At 34.3% G+C, this 18,564-nt stretch overlaps 1 protein-coding gene across 2 annotated transcripts in view; it reads left to right on the forward strand.

The window, feature by feature from the left end:
• Window positions 1-18,564, forward strand: part of CDH12 (cadherin 12) — a 285,437-nt gene that overhangs the window by 193,913 nt on the left and 72,960 nt on the right. For both annotated transcript variants that reach the window (XM_058564303.1, XM_058564304.1), the window contains one exon: window positions 7,718-7,885. In XM_058564303.1, the coding sequence (XP_058420286.1) occupies window positions 7,718-7,885 (168 nt within the window). The remainder of the gene's footprint in view (window positions 1-7,717; window positions 7,886-18,564) is intronic.

Here is an 18,564-nt window from a genome sequence, read left to right on the forward strand (position 1 = left end):
AGGAGCCATGAGTGAGTGGTGCTGGATTTGATTATTATTAATTCATTTGATGCACATTTATGTATAACCGGTGGCCTGACAGGTGCTTTGCTACTGAGGTACTGAGATGAATCAAGTAGATCCTCAAGTAGATTTGCATCTATTGCAGGGAGGTCCTCAGGTCCTCAGAAGATAACGTTTGAGTTTCGTAGAATAAAATTCTATGATAAATCACGCTATTGCCGGGCACTAGATATAGACTGATGGAGGCAGGAGAAACTTCTTGAGGGAAGAACTCCTGAAGAAGTGACTTCTAAATCCTAAAGAATAGCTACGGCACATTATAGATGGGAAGGTGGACCACACGGTCTCTAAATTTCCTTCTTATTGAAAATAACCTGATAACTCTTCTTGTCCTCAAAATACTTATTGGCAACAAATTTTTAAAAAACATACACCACGTCTGTGTGGTGATGGACACATTTTTGTTAATATTCTTTAAGAATGCATTGGCTGGGCCGGCCCCATGGCTTAGCGGTTAAGTGCTTGTGCTCTGCTGCTGGCGGCCTGGGTTCGGATCCCGGGCGCACACCGACACACCACTTCTCCGGCCATACTGAGGCTGAGTCCCACATACAGCAACTAGAAGGATGTGCAGCTATGACATACAACTATCTACTGGGGCTTTGGGGGAAAAAAATAAATAAATAAAATTATAAAAAACAAAAAAAAAACAGTTCAAAAAGCAATTGAGAAACGAGATTTAAAAAAAAAAAAAGAATGCACTGGCTTTGAAAAACCTATTTCACATTTTAAGCTTCTTTAAGACTGTAATGAAATGAAACTCAGTAACTTTTCATACAAACTGCTGCAAAAGCAGGTCATTCATAACTGTTTTTTTGTGTGTGTGTGAGGAAGACTGGTTCTGAGCTAACATCTGTGCCTATCTTCCTCTATTTTGTATGTGGGCTGCCTCCACAGCATGGCCTGATGCATGGTGCCTAGGTCCGCTCCCCAGATCCTAACCCACAAACCCCAGGCCACCAAAGCAGAGCAGGCAAACTTAACCACTATGCCACCAAGCTGACCCCCTCTCACAACTGTTTTTAAATAAAATTTAGCTGTGGAATTGAAAACAGGAACTTTCATCATCACTGCTAAAGTAAAGGTTTCCATCTTTAATGTCATTATTTTTGCTATCCTACCATCCATTAGCTATTCCTAACAGATTTGTGCATCAATGCTTCCTTCAGATCATTTAAAAAGGTTAACTATGACATGGCCAACACTAGAGTCTGTGATCTGCTAAGAGAGATCATTTTTGGATGCAAAAATAACCTTTAATTAAGTTGATTTTTTTTCCGTAATACACCAATTATACACATTGGTACATACTAACAACTCCATCTTACTCAAAATTACATCCAGAGTATTTTGGTCAATAAAATCCAAGACTGTTATTAATATATTAAATCATAATCTTTCTTGAAAGATGCATGCTTATTTTCTCTGTTTACTTAAGCTAATGTTAATGTGTTTATTTATTTCACTAATATTTATTGTGTGCCTACTATATGCCTGGCATTGTTCTAGAACTAGTATGCTGCAGGGAAGAAAAAATAAAGACAAAAACCCCACCTTCAAGAATATACACTTTATTTGGGGAAACAGAAAACAAACAGAATATATATAAGTGAAATACATAGTGTTTTGAATAGCAATAAGGGCAAAGGAGAAAATGATAAAGTAGAGAAAGAGCATATGACATGCTGGGGAGGTATATGTGTTGTAGACAGAATAATGATTTCCCAAAAATGTCCACATCCTAATCCCCGGACCCATGGAATATGCTACAGTACATGGCAAAGGGGAATTAAATTTGCAGATGGAATTAAGGTTTGCTAATCACTTGCCATTGAGGTAGGGAGATTATCCTGTATTATATGGATGGGCCCAATTTAATTACATGTAACCCTGTAAGGGTCAGAGGGAGGCAAGTGAGTCAGAGTCCAGGAAAGAGTTGAAGATACTACGCTGCTACCTTAGAAGATGAAGGAAGACAGCCAGGAGCCAGAGTTTGGGCATCTTCTGGAAGATAGAAAGTCTTTAGAAAGGAATGCATCCTGCCAACACCTTGATTTTAGCCCAGCAAGACCCATGTGGGACTTCTGACCTCCAGAATTGTAAGATAATAAGCTTGTGTTGTTTTTAGGCCACTAAGTTTGTGGTAATTTATTACAGAAGCAATAGGGAACTAAGTCAGTGTAGAATTTTAGATAGAGTGACCAATGAAGTCCTATGAAGATGACTTTGAGAACAGATATAAAGGAAGTGGAGGAGCTGTTCATAAGTATTCCTCGGGAAGAACATTTCTGGCAGAGAGAAAAGAGTGTGCAAAGCTCTGGTGAATGAAGGAGGGAGTTGTAAGAGATAAAATCAGAAGGGGAAGGTGGAGATTATGTGAGGTCTTTACTCTGAGTGACCTGGACGGTCTCTGAGGATTTCAGAGTAGAGGGGCACTGTGACCCAGGTCATACTCTGACCTCACCACTATGGCTGCTCTTTTGAGAACAGACTAGTGGCCAAGGCTTCCTTTGGACTCTAATCCTTAGTGAATGGAGAACAGAGCCATTCATCCATTGTTTATCTATCTATCTTTCTATGTCTATCTATCTATCTGTCTCTCTCTCTCTCTATCTGAATAGTCTCAAAATAATAATTAACATTTTCCCCAGCTTTATTGAGATATAAATGAAATATGACATTGTGTAAGTTTAAGGTATACAGTGTATTGATTTGATACACTTATATGTTGCAAAATGATTACCACCATAATGCTAGCCAACACCTCCACCATATCACAGTTACCATTTCTTTTTGTGGCCAGAACTTTTAGGAGCTACTCTCTTAGCAATTTTCAAGTATATAATACAGTAATATTAACTATAATTGCCATGCTGTATATTAGATCCCCAGAACTTATCTGTCTTGGAACTGGAAGTTTGTGCCTTTTGACCAGCATCTCCCCAGCTCCCCCACCCCGCATACCCTGGTAACTGCTATTCTATACTTTGTTTCTATGAGCTCGGCTGTTTTAGATGCTACATATAAGTAATATCATAGAGTCTTTTTCTCTGTCTGACTTATTTCACTTAGCATAACGCCCTCAAGTTTCATCCATGTTATTGCAAATGGCAGGATTTTTTTCATTCTCATGACTGAATAATATTCCATTATATATATATACACATATATACACACACGTATATATCACATCTTCTTTATTCAGTCATCTGCTGATGCACACTTAGGTTGTTTCCATACCTTGGGTATTGTGAATAATGCTGCAATGAACATGGAGGTGCAGATATCTCTTTGAGATCCTATTTTCATTTCCTCTGGATATATACCCAGAAGTGGGATTGCTGGATCGTATGGTAGCCCTATTTTTAACTTTTTGAGGAAGCTCTGTACTATTTTCCAAGGTGGCTGTACATTCCCACCAGCAGTGTACAAGGATTCTGTTTTCTCCACATCCTCGCCACCATTTGTTATCTCTTGGATTTTTGATGACACCCATTCTAAGTGTGAAATGATATCTCTTTGTGGTTTTGATTTGCATTTCCCTGATGATTGGTGATGTTCGGAATTGTTGGCCATGACTTTTTGGAAAAATGTCTATTGAGTTCTTAGGCCCATTTCTTAATCAGTTTGGTTTTTCTTATTGAGTTGCATGAGTTCTTTTATATTTTGGATACTAACCCCTTATCAGATATATGATTTGTAAATATTTTCTCCCATTCCGAAGGTTGCCTTTTCATTTTGTTGATTGCTTCTTTTGCTGTGCAGAAGCTTTTTAGTTTGATGTAATCTCACTTGCTGATTTTCAAAGTGCTTCCCCAGAGAGTTTATTTATCTTTGAAAACCTCTACGTTACTTCTTCTTTCCCCCTCTGTGGTCTTATTTTATGCCATCCTTTCCCATAGAGGTAGGTAGGCTGCAGCCAAATTGGCCTCTGACTGCTCCTCTCATGCTCTTTGAAGGAGCAGTGCTCTCCTGCTTTCCTTCCCTAGATGCTCCTCCCTGTGTCCTTTCCAATTCCACCTCCTCCATTTCTCTGAGATCGCAGCTCTAAAGCCTTTCCTCAGAGAGGACTTTTCTGACACCATCTTCAAAGGCACTTGAACTGATTTTCCTCATAACACTAATCACCATCTGAAATTAGCTTAATTATTTAAATACTTCTTTATGGTCTCCTCACCACTTCACATGAACACATTTCCATTAAATGTACATTCCATGAAAGAGCCTTGTACAGAGACTCTATAAATTATCATTACAGATGAAAACAGATGACACCCAATTGGGCAATTTGAAATTAGTTAATAAAAAGAGTCTTTCTGAAAGTGCAAGCAGACTGTAGGGAAACTATAAGGGGTAGGGCAGAATCTAGAGAAGGAGTAGCAAGTGGCTGCAGTTACCACACTAGGGTTGAAGGAATGAGGGGGGCCTGCAGACACATGCAGCTGTAGAGTGAGGGACCATGGCCAGAGACACTGTGGAATGTGGGGGGGATCCATGGAAAGAAAACCCAGCCTCATTCTTCTCATACCATCCAATCTCCTGCCAATTGACCTAAGGCAACCAGAAGCCAGGGAGCAGAGAGAAGTCCAGAAAAGTATCTAAAGTGGATCTGGAGGGGCAAATGGACGAATGTTCACCATTATACCCTCAAACCTAATAGCAGTGCGTGAATGAAACATATATGTTAGTGCAAGTGTTGACTGAATCTACAGTCCTATGTCTCAATCCTGTAATTCAATACTCAATTCAAGAAATGAGTCATATAAAACCATACCCTGGATTGTCACATGTAATATTTTATGATTTTTCATATATAGTATTGCATGATTTTCATCTCGAAATGTTATCATCAAAGTAGTTAACCCATTTTTACAAAATTAGCTGAGATCCACCAAGATTGAGGGGCTTGCATACAAAATGAGGGTGATTGCAAAGGGAGAATGTATCCCCTGGCAAACTAGTGTCCTTTGATGTATTATTTTCAGTTTATAACTCTCGCAACCATATATTTCCATTTCTATTGGCAGAACCAAAATCTGATTATTTTACTCATTCTTGTTTTTACTGTAATTATCTTGATTAATATATTGGAAGTTCATCAGGTACAAGACACTCAAATTATACCACAATTCCGTGTATACATGCCTATCTACTCTTTTCATCCAATAAATACAATTTATTTCAGAATTATATCAAATTAATTAAAGTTTGTGGTATCACTACTATGGAGTATTTGTATTGTTTTATGAAATGTGTGTTTTTTTTTTCTTTTTAGGCTTCAGCTATTGTCACACAAGGCTGTCGCTGTACCTTTATATACAAATACTGAAAAGTAGAGATGGACGCATGAACTTAAGCCTAAGACTAAAATAACAGAATGTAGCATTTTCTTCTGCTAGTTACATTCTACAATGGAAGCCCTTTAGCCCAGTCCTTTGCAAAATTCCTCCTTGTTCAAGACCATGCAGTCCATTTTTGTTTATTTGGTTTTAAATGTTAGACAGTCAATAAACAATGGGTGCTCATAAAAGAGTAACTTCTTGAAAAGGAGATTTTCTCCCTGGGCTTTCTCAGTACACCACAGTACTTCAAGATTTCTCACACTGAACTTAGCAGACTGCCTGATTCCCCAGATTCGACTCAAAAAATTCTGTGAATGCCGTATTTTATTTCTCTGGGACAGTGGTTCTTAAATGGAGATGGTGGTGGGGAAGGGGAAGCTTGTCATGGTCATCACAGGAGATTTTCTTTGAAACTACATATACAACCCTTTCCTCTCTCTAAATTCTAAGATACAGTCTTCCAACTGAGCCGCATTACAATAAAAGGAGGGTTAGAATCAGCAGATAGTCACCTATCAGACACCGGATGGAGCAGGAGGGCAGGGCAGTTTGGAGTCTTCATGACAATTGTAACAAATCATCAGAAAAAAAAATCTAGTCTTCAATAAGGCTGATCATGCCTATCTGCTCTCTTTTACATAGCATCTTAGTGTTTATATAAATTTTTATATAAAGTATAAAATTTATATATATAACATTTATAAATTTTCATATTTGACAATTTTATATTAGAAATGAATTGAGTAAAGTAAAAATTATATGTATAATTCATAGTGGAAATGATATGTATGTGATTCATATTGACATCATATATATTCACATTGGAAATGAATTGAGTAAAGATAGTAGAGATAGATCTGGTCAAGAACAGGACAATACAGCATGCACATGAATTAAACCCAGGCATTTATCTAGAAAAATATAAACATTATAGAACGATCAGAAGTCATGTAGCTTAAGGGATGTAGGACTAGGCCACTGAGATGCAGAGATGAAGAATCTTAGTTAAGACACTTGGAAATGAAACATAAGGAATCTGAGCTGAGAGAGGACAAACAGAGTGAATTAAAATGGTGTCGGTTCCAGTGTATGAATAGAGCAGCAGTAGCAACAAAAAAGAGCTTGCCTTTTTTGCAACTATTTCATGCCAAGGGTCAGAAGAAACTTTAGATTGTAGTTAAGTCTGAATTAGCAACAGAACAGCATTTGGTAAGTTGATAGTGGAAAGTACAGATAAAACGGGGATGTATATTCAGTTTATGATTTGGATGCTATACATTGTGTTGACAGTTGATATGATCTTTGTTATTTATATATGCTACTTTATTTAAGAAACAACACTAACCAAGACACATGGGTTTAAGACAAATGCTTGGCAATGTCTCCCTAAAACCATTGGCTATAGATTGGAATTTGGTATAAAATTTAGTCATAATTTTATTGCAACAAATCCAGAAGGTTTTAGTTATTTCGCTATGAATAAATATAAATATAAATCAGTTCTACACTTGGACACAAGGGAAGAAAATAGTCGGATATGTAGATATGCATATATGCTGTATGATTCGTAACTGGAAATTTAATTATTTATAGATTCATTCATTCAGCCAGTCATTCAACTAGTCAGTTTGTCAACCCGTTCTTATTGAGTTCCTTCTAAATGGCTGGCACTGCCCTAGATGCTGGAGTAACCTGATGACAAGAGAGACAATGTCTCTGCAATGGCAAAGCTTAATGAGATCTAAGTGAAAAAATCCTGTGGCTAAAATAATTAAGAAATCCTGAAAGACAAAATAAAATACATGCAGGAGAAATTTCATGTGCTTAAAAAAGTAAAGTAATACATTTATCCTAGAAAATAAAGATAAGAATGAAGAAGAAAATGGCATTCTTTAGAAATCTTACACTCAGCGTAACCACTTAATTTTTTAGTATACGTATTTTTATCTATATTAAAATTTCACAGTTTAACAATTTCATTCTCTTTTAAAGACAGGATCATTCTGTATAAATCATGTCCAACCTGGTTGACTTAATGAACGATGACCATCTTTTAGAGTTGTTACATTGTTCCTTAACCATATTCCACAATGCTGTACAATGTTTCATTATATGGCTGTTACTATAACATATTTAATTATATCCTAACCGTTGGACATTTTGGGTGTTTCACTTCTTGAAAAACATGTAATTTTTGTTAGCGTGTCTTTCCTAGTGAATCTAGATAAAATCATTTTCTTGTTGTGGACTATTTTATTTTAGAAAACACGACATTTGTGATATTTATCTTTTATTATGTTTTTTTCCTTAAGGTATTATTAGAACAGCTTTGCCAAACATGGACAGGGAAGTCAAAGAACAATACCAAGTCCTCATCCAAGCCAAGGACATGGGCGGACAGCTGGGAGGGCTAGCCGGAACGACAATAGTCAACATCACCCTCACCGATGTCAATGACAATCCACCTCGGTTCCCCAAAAGTATGTTCTTTCCTGTTCAGTCTAAATTAGTGAAGCTTTTAAAAAAATTTCTTACATTTCATTGAATGTCACAGGAATTGTGATAATTTTCTAGATACTTGGTCTTCAGGAAGCAGAAGCTAATGGATAAAAATTAAGTGACTTCAGAATTTCAATTTTCCATTAGAATCATGTACAGTGTGACTAAGAGAAAATAATATAAATAACTCAATAAATGAACAGTGAGTCTTATGCTATCAACTCCTATCAAAGTAAAATATTCACAATAGGTTGAGACCTTGCTTTAATTTTTTGTTCATTCAAAAAGAAATATGTGTATAAAAATTCTGATGTAATTTAGGACTCATATTTATGACATACGTGCCACCACATTATTTGCTACATCATCTCATTAGCATAAGAATTCTCTGCCTTCTCTTTAGCGATTCTATGTGTTGAATCATTTTCATTTACTTCCGTGTATCAGATGATATTACAGTGATGCTATTTACATTACTTTAGTTCTATTTTATTTTAGTTTTGCCATAGGTGAACATTGCTACAGTTTCTAGGATAATAGAATGATTCACACCTGTATCTTCTCTATAACTCTGTGTTTCTTGTTGAAAATGAATACTTCTCACTTGTGTTACATCTAGTTTTCTTTTGCATTCTTACATTTAACACCAATCAGTACCCGTTTCGTTTCTGGTACATTTTCAAGGATTAGTTTAGTGTTCCTAGGACTTACGATACAGAACTGAATGTTTCTGTCACTGGTTATATAAGGAACTTGATTAAATCACAAGGTACTCATTTGCATCAACAGTTTAAAAAACAAAACAAAATGATTTTCCTCTTCCAACTCCAGAAGGAGAGTTGAGTTCACATACTAAAGTATATAATACTGAGAATGCTTAACTAAGTGGACATTTTATTCCTTTCGCTGCATGGTTTTTCATATTTTACTAGTTTGTCATTTTTTCTTAAAATCATCAACCTATATTTTTTAACGGAAATATTTTTACTTAGTGATCAGAAAGTCTAATGGCCAAATGTTATGAGTGGCAATTAGAAATCATCATACTTTAGCAAATGGAACATATATGACAAATGGCTAGTGTATGATATATTATGATTAATAACACAGAGAATCTTAGAGCAACACATTCCCTTACTTTGCTATTAAGGGAAATAGGAAAAGTATAAATAAATATTAAAAAGGAGAAAAAATAATGAAATTGATTCTGTAGCATATGGCATTAATGGAGAATATGTTCCCAACTCAAAAAGCATTGATTTTTTTTTTTTTTTTTGCACTACTTACGTGTAGCAAGCTGTAATTGCTAATTGAGGAGGATGGTTTGGGAGATTACTCTTCTTATATATCAAAGGCAGCGTTGTGAACTTGGGTCTTGTTTTGGGTTTTATGCATATAAAATACGTTCAGTCTAAAGTATAGGAAATAACAGAGATATTCCTAGACAGTGTCAATATTCTTATTCACAAGGTTGGTAGTGAGATTTTTCAGATGAGGAATACAAAATTCAGCCAGTGGAAGCACACAGCTCTTGTGGGTATGGATGAAGGATAGCTTGTAAAAATTTGGACAGGGAGGCAGACAAATAGACTGGGGTGCAGGGAAATAAAAATGTCTCAGTGGGAGAGAAACTAGAGTATGCTTAGGAAACCAAGATGGTGTGCTCAGGTCCCAACGAAACAGGAAGCTCACCTACAGATCTTACGTAGTGAAAAGAGAATCTGGATAAAGCAGTAGGCTTGTTTGGAATTTATTCAAAGTTGAATCTGTGGGTCTAGCAGTAACTAAATTAGACCCACTAGGAAAGATTGTGGGGGATAAGAGTATTAGAACTTTTAGAGCATTTACATGCTTTGTGTCAAGAACTTGATCATCATCTTATTTCATTTTCACAATACTCTGAGATCTCTATTTTTCACATTTTACTGTTAAGAAAACTGAGGCTTAGAGAGATTAAATAACTTACTTAGAAAGATTAAATAACTTGCCAAAGTCAACAAAATAAAGTGGCAGAGATTTTTTTTTTTACTCAAGTTCAAATTCCTTCTATTTTAACATAATATGAAAATTAAAAGTTATTCTTTTCTCTTACCGGCCACTCTAAAACTATATTTTTTGAACACATCTGCAAAAAAGTCACATGACATATGTTGAATTGTCACTATAAACAGAGAAATGAGAAGGCAGAAGAAATATACCAAGTAGATCACTGTGATCAAATTATTTTCTGCTTGTGTTACATGCATATTTGAACCATAGTCTGAAACTATAATAGGTGAGAGATATTTTTGAATCATGAGAAAAAAGAGAGTTTTCACATTTTGAATGAATAAAAAATTAATCCTCTTGAAATTTTACATGCCTTCGTGTCAAGCGCTTTTTAGTGTACTGTCATTTTGAATTACGTCCTTCAGAGGAAAAGACAGAATACATTTATAAACAGAAAAGCCATCTCTTTAGAAACCAGTGCTCTTTTGGCAGGAATATTTCTCATGTGGAGCAATTAAACTGCAAATATGACATAAAATTACAAGCTGAAATAATAGCCTTTTGAATGTAAAAGTCAAGAAAACATATATTTCATACGTAAATAACTTAAAAGAGAATTTCCCACAACTAGCTCTCTTTGTTCATGCCTGTTAAGCAATTACGCTAAACAAAAAAATTTTCCTTCGTAAGCTACATTTTTCATTGCTTAAAAATTCACAAGATAATTTCCTAAAATTTACTAATCATTTTTTTTGGCTTTGTGTGTGTACATATACATATGTCATATTGTTCAACACCCATTTCCACCCATTTCCTTTTATAAATCTGTTAGAGATTAAAAGAAAATTGAATTGCATATACATTTGTGTCATGCAAGTGTAAATAGTTTGCTGTTTTATTGTTGCAAAATAGGTGGTTCCTGGGACATCAGAACTTCCTTCCAATTTGATATGATGATGGTGCCAATGATATTGACTAATAAATTACTATGTTTCATGCATTATGCAAAGTGATTTGCATATATGTTCCCATTTAACTCTTACAATGACTGTACAGTATTAGCTCAATTTTGGAAATAAAATAGCAAGACTATATTATTAAGAAAGGTTAAGTAACTTGGCAAAGATCATGCAACCACTAGATGAGAGAACTAAGACCTCATCTTATGCAGGGACTACTGACTCCAACCTTGTATCACTTCCCTTCTTGAAAGGCCTGTGTGTGCCCCAAAAGGTCCTACAGATAACCCTGAAAACTGTCCTCAAACAAAGGTAGTAATACTGTTTCAGAAATAAAAATAATACCTGGAGCGTTAAAAGAGCTCTGCCTGCAGTCACATGAAGGCAAATATTTTTTTTACAAAATCTTTTCTGTATAGTTATGAAACTACCACCTTCTATAATTAAGGATATCAGTAGAGGATCTCCATCTGTTAAAATAAGCTACAGAAAAATGCTGATGGTTTCCGTTACTTGAATTTTAAATGACAAAACCATCTAACAATTTGATCTAAATTATACATTATGAGATCAAATCAATTAAGTGATGTGGTTAATTCACATTAGGTGAAATATTTATACTTCACCCACTTGGTCTCTTTCTTCTGTATAATAATTTTGTAATGAATAAAAAAACAACTTAAATGAAATAAAGCACTTTGTATAAAATTTTGCATGAAAAGAGATAATTTATAGGAAATGTAAAGAAGTACTCACTTCTCTTTTCTTTTTTTATCACTATAACAAGAGAATAAGAGAACTGTTTGTATTGTACATGAGTTTGAATGTAGAAAATAGGACATTAATAATTGTTCTTTGAAAATTTCTTAATCATAAAACAATATTTTATAGTAAGTATTTTTAATCAAATACCTACCAAATATGTTTTTATTGACTGTTTATACTGTAGAAATGTTGATTCAGTTTCTGCGATAGGAATTTTAATTCAGTTACCAGTCAATCATACATTATTTGCACAATAATTACTATATAAAAGATATAGTTTGTTAATTTAACAAATAAAAAACATAAATATTAGACTTCTCCCCAGGAAAAAACGTTATTGTCCTCAAGTTAATATAAAAATAATCTAAATAAAATTAAAGCATTAAATGCATCAGCCAAAATGTCTACTGCACAATGAGCAATATTTGATTATTTTGTTTACACAAACTATCAGATAAAGACTACAGATCTATGAACAATATATATATATATATATAGGCATCTATACATTCTTTCTTCTATTGTACATTTATGACATAGAAAGACTACCGGATGCCCAGACTAATTTTGAATTATTAAATAAATAAATGTTGATAACTGTACACTTATTTAGTGAAAAATATCGATGTGTTTAAAATACATTTCCTCTTTTCATCCTGTCATTACTTTTTTGTTATCTGGGTTAAAATTGGCTCCTTTACTATCTTGAAATTTATAATATATCATTTATTTAAAGAAATATTCTTTACAGTATGTAATTTTTATAGATTTTCATTAGAATCAACATGACCCCAATTATATCCAGATGCGACTATAAAGTCTATTTGTCTTTGTTTACCATTTAGTATCCTTACACTTGGAAAATTGTAAGCTTCTAGACAGAAATTTTCTTGGTAAAACCATGTAATAAGTCATTGTGAATGCAGAACTAAAGGCTAAATGAATTTTGACAGTTACCCGGATCCAGCCATAGAAAATGTACCCTCGCGTTCTTCCAGGTGCCCCGTATTTGACTGTCATGGGCATGACTGAGATTGACCATTAGAGATACCAGTTCCACAATTTAAGTTTATGTATATATTTATCACAACTTTGTATTCATTTTATAGCTAAATTCATATATATATATATGAATATATAGAGAGACTATATATATCGAGAGAGACTATATGTAGATATATATGTATCTATATATAGTTTCAAAATAATTAAATAACATCATAGGAAAAAATATTCCCTGAACTTTGAGTGCAGAGAAGGTACTCTGCTACCCAGGATATGCCCAAATATGTAAATATGGCGAGGATCGCTTCAGTTTGTTTCACAACCTCTGTCTGTTACTGTTAGGGAGTGAATTACATACAACTCTGACTTCCCAACTTCCTTGGAGACCCTGGCTAACTGGCTTCCTTCCTTCCTAAGTACTTCCTGCTTCCTACTACCTACCTGCAGGACAAGTGCAAAGAACCAAAAATACCCCTAGCAACTTCCTAAATGACTCCTCTGAGGCTCAGCAAAGGCTGAATTTCTGCTCTTATCACTATCTCCAATGTGTTATCTTAGGTGAAGGAATGGAAAAGAGAAGATGGTGGCAATTACTCTGACAGGATCCCAGAAGAAGCATGGCTAAATTAATGGGTCTTATGTGAAATCCACCACTACTTAAATGAGGATAACTACATCAGCTTCATTTAAATATTTGAGGTCAGGCCAATTTGGTGTGAAGTTAACAGTATAGAACATATTATTTAATGCAGAAGTTTTGACTACAACTGCAAGTTAAGTCTTTCCTTAATTGGAACCAGGTGGAGGTTTTAAATAGTAATACAAAATTAATAATATATTAATCTGTTGACATAAATTCACATTTGTTATGTTTCTCAAATTTAGTACTGGTGCTGATTTAGCATCAACTTTAGTACACATTTTAATTCCCACAATTCAGTTTTTACTAATATATAATCAATTTTTTCAAATAAATAACACTTTCCTTTCTTTCTTTCTTTCTTTTTATTTTTTTTTTGAAGATTGGCCCTGAGCTAACATCTGTTGCCAATCTTCCTCATTTTCTTTCTTTCTCCCCAAAACCCCAGTACATAGTTGTATATCCTAGTTGTAGGTCCTTCTAGTTCTTCTGTGTGGGATGCCGCCTCAGCATGGCTTGATGAGCAGTGAGTAGATCCTTTTGCGCCCAGGATCCAAACCAGGGAACCCTTGGCCGCTGAAGGGAAATATGCGAACTTAATGGCAATGCCACCGGGCTGGCCCCAGATAACACTTTTCTGGCATTCTCTGACAACAACTTTACCCAGCCCAAGGCTTTTAGGGGCTTGCTTCTTTCCCAGATGTCTCCACAGTAGAAAGAGAATGTACTTTTCAGAATTAGTGTTTTAAGTAATATTCATATTTTAACCCACAGTGTGTAGATAGTATGTATTAAAATATGACCTTTTAGGTCAGTACCTCCCAAAGATATGAATAAGACAAAGAAATAGAAAAGTAAACCTTTGATATTGTAGGTATGCATGATATATGACAATTATATACATTATACATATTAATATATCATATATATCACTCCTCATTTGGGGGAAATGTTTAACAAGCATCAAAAATGAATTGTAAATCTAAGAGATTAAAAAAATTACAAAAAGAGCTTATATTCAAGTATTACCTGGGTCTCATATAGATTGTAGGCATGAGTCATCACCTTTGACGACTCTATTTATTTTCTTGAAAAATAAGCCAAGACATGTTATAACACTGGCTTTTTATTAAGTGGAATAAATACTTCTAGTTTAATTCCCAAATAGATATTTGTCTACTTCAATAAAAATAAATAAGAAATAACTATTTCCTGAAGATAATGCGTGCAAATGATAACCTGGGTCTTATTCACCAGTGGTTCTTCCAATGGTTCTCAAATTGTATTTGCCTTAGGAATCTCTTGGGATCCTATGTCCCGGTGATGGAAATTGTGTTTCAATTGACATAGCTTGGATCCAGAAATCTAAACTTTAAATAAGTGTTCTGATAGATTCTGATATAGGTAGTTTGCAGGGAACAATTTGAAAATCACTGGTTTACTGTGATGAAGCAGCCGGTGTTCGTTCTCAGAGAAGGCATTTTCATTATTCATTAAATAGAGGTAATGAGTTAATTATTTTGTGTCTCCTGAGAATTGTTTTTATTCATGCAAAATTCTATTGCTACAGATGTATTTGGGTGGAAACTGAATATTCAAATTTATTCATTTTAAGCTAAGTATTGTGAAAGTTTTTTTAAGTAAACACTCATATACAGTCATATATCTTGCTTAAAAGTCTTCTAAAAAGCTTATAAATGTCAAATGCTGATACTCTGAGGCTAACACTGAACTGAATCCAATTTGAATACAAGCTCAGTGAAAAACTTGGTACTCCAGATTCTCCCACCAGAATGGAATAGTGAGTTACACTAGACTTCATTCAGGCAGAAGTAAGCAAACAAAAAACGTAATTTTGAAATCATTTCTCGTTGCTATAATTGTCACATTAATATCATGTTGTGCTTTGCTAATGAGAGCATGAATGTTTTTTAAATGATGCTGAAACCTTTTGATGATTTACTTGGTCTGTTTCCCCTTGTGGCAAAGGGCAAAATATTGCAGCCTGGTTTCTCCATAACCCTATTAACTGATTCGCAGGAGAGCTGAGCTTATAAACTACAACATCAATAAGACTTCAAGAAATCTGACTCTTAGTTTTAAATTATTTTCATGAACAGTATTAAATGAAGTTTAAAGTTGAAGTCATATCAAAGATATTGTGCTTAATCTTACCAATGTTATCAACCAATGTTATCTTGGTGGCTTGAATGTTTTGGCATTGCATAATCCACAATTTAAATGTAAGACTTTACCTATGATATAATAAAACTCTTAGGTTCCTAAACAGACAAATAAGTTAACACATGAGAAAATCTAAATGAGAAAGTTCTTCCATCCACACGTTCTAGTTCCAGCCTTACTGTAAAAATAGGAGAAACCTGTCTCTTCTGACAACTTCCTGTCAATCAGAGCAAGTTAAGTAGATGACAGATACAGAACTTCACTGACTTAAGTAATAATAAAACCTCTCAGCCTCTGGCTGCAATCCATACATACCTCTTATTTATTTTTTCAATCCTCAAGTTCATAGGTCCTCAGTCGGCTTTTCTGTGTTTGACTCTAGAACTGAGGTAGCTGGGTACAAGATTTTCCCTGGGTGGTCCACTTGCCACTTCTCTTTACAGAATGATAATAGAGAGAAGAACCCGTAACATTTATTGCACATGTACTATGTAAACGCACCATTAACATCGGATTTTAACTTCTTTAATCTTTATGAGTAGGTTCTATTTATTTATACAACTTTTAAACGAGGAAACTGAAAGTAGAAGAGATAGTAAGAGATGGAGCAGGTACTTTGTAGTTACATGTATGATGCAGCAGACCATAACAGGGTAACTCATTAAAGCTGTGATTTTTAAATATTGGTATTTATGAAAATATAGATTACTGCTTTCAACACTAGAATAGAGCCATTTGGTAGGAGTAGGAGCCCTGAACGTGAACGTGGGGCATTCAGCCCACTGCTCCACTAATCAAAGCTGAAAAGTCATTCTCTTAAAGTCTCTGTGGGTATTTTCATGTTTGTAAAGTGGTTTGTAGAACAGAGAGAGCGGAGGCTTTGGGAAAGGTACTGATGGAAATCTCAGCTCTACCATTTACTCACTGGGGCCTGAGTAAGCTAAATAAACTCTCACCGTCTCATGTTTTTACATCATCAGATTAAGATAATAAATAGGATGACCATATATCCTGGTTTGCCTGCCTGCAACAGTTCCAGTTTACACTCGTAGTCCCAAATTAATTACTAAAAGTGATTCCTCTCAAAAGTGGCTCTGTTTGCATAATAAATTATATAGCCATCTTAATAATAATATACAATGCTTCTGGGAGGATTAAATAAAATAATACAATTGTAGTATCTAGTGGTAAAAGTGTCTTTTTTCCTCTTGTACCCCTTCCCACATTTTCCTCCCTCCTTTTCAACCTATCTCCATATCTCCTTTATATCTCTCCACCTAGAGTGTATTATATGCCCTTCTTGTATTATTCATTTGTGTCTTTTGCTGTTGCTTTATCAGAATTCACAATTAATGTACGGTCAAACATGCATTGAATAGAGAAATAGCTCAAGAAATAGCTCATGCCTAAATTCATAGCTGGTCTTACCAACAGAAAAAAAAATTAAAATCTTGGGACAGATTATATACATTTTATGCAAAGGGAAAAATCAATTTCAAAATTTGTAACTGCAAAGAAATTCTTGGGAGGTGAATACAAGATAATTCTATCACCAAAATAATATTACTTCTACCCTTAGCCATTTACGATGACTGCATTGATTTACATTTCAATATTCTGATTTCATTTTACTTTAGCCTGGATAAAACACACTTGTAAAATTAAACTGATCTATGAAGTCTCTATTTGCTTGATAATCACCAAAATATTACTGTTGAAACTCTGTTTTATGGGCAAGTAAAAGAGAAATCCTTTCTCCTGTGAAGTCTTAGTCTTCTCATTCTATCAAAGTGTTAAGAAAGTTGTGAGTTGCCTCTATAGGCTAGCCTTAATTGAATCCCAGCTTATCTAGACTGATATCCACTGCATTTATCCTAAATGAATCTACAGTGAAGGTATTTATGATATATGTGCATTATAATAATAATGCTATTTTCAAACAATTTTACCCAGAGTAAAAAATATATGCTCTAGTTGTTAATATCAGTCCCCAGTTTTCTTAAAAAGCTTAAGTTATTATCTTTGCAGTGTATGAATATGACATTAATAGCCAATTAAAAATTCCTGCAACATTTATATAATCAAATATATATATTTATTGACACTTGTTCTTGATTCGTAAGAAATATGAATTGATTAATACATGGTTACATTTCTCAGTCAATAATACACTCCATAAAAGAAATATCTAGAGGTATAAATATATTACAACCACAATAAAACTTCAAATAGGAATATGATCAGAGTAATTATTGGCATAAATAGGATATGGTAATTAGATCTAACTGGGATTATTAGGAACATATTTATGAAGAACATAGCATTTGAGAAAAAGTGTACAATAAGAATTTAACAGATTTAAAAGAGAGGATGTTGGTTACAGACTGACACAATGCTGTAATATAAACATATATTTACGTACATATGTGTGTGCTTTTGAGTAGAGGGGCAATATTGTATATCAAAAATATGTTAAAAAATAACCTTGATAACTTGGTAAAGACTAGAGAAGAGAGTAGATGTGGAGAAAACCTGGGGCAGTTGTTTGGAATAGAGAAGTAGAGACAGAATTGAGAGATGTTTCAGTAACAGAATGGAAAGGACTTTGTGATCTATTGGATTCAGAGGTAAGTAAGATAAAGAGCATGTGAAGAAATGATTTAAATAGGAAGATGGTTTATCTGTTGATATACTGAAATTTGAGTGGAGATGAGAGGAGATGGTTGAAAATTCAGGGATCCTCAAAGAGAAGTCAGAGTCAAAGAAGCATTTCTAAGAGAAATGAAGTCTGAGACATACATAAAATTAAACAGATTAGAGAAGACATAACTCTTCAAATTTCATGTATAAGAAAATACAGGAAGGAGAATGAGCAAAGATATGAGGAGAACCTTAAATATAACCACCTCAATCTTTTAATACATAGATTTCTAACAGTGGTGGCAAATTTTAATCATAGATTTGAAATTTGTGAAAGCATCTTAAATTCACATTTATTTCACATGATTTAAGTTTCTCTATTTCATATTTGCCTTATTATTGGTCTTAGCATTTATATAGGCCAGGAAATTGGACTTCTAAAGTATTTATGAGAGTTAAACTGAATTTAAGCATTATA

Source organism: Diceros bicornis, chromosome 20 (genome assembly GCF_020826845.1).
Source record: "Diceros bicornis minor isolate mBicDic1 chromosome 20, mDicBic1.mat.cur, whole genome shotgun sequence".
Classification (NCBI taxonomy): Eukaryota; Metazoa; Chordata; class Mammalia; order Perissodactyla; family Rhinocerotidae; genus Diceros; species Diceros bicornis.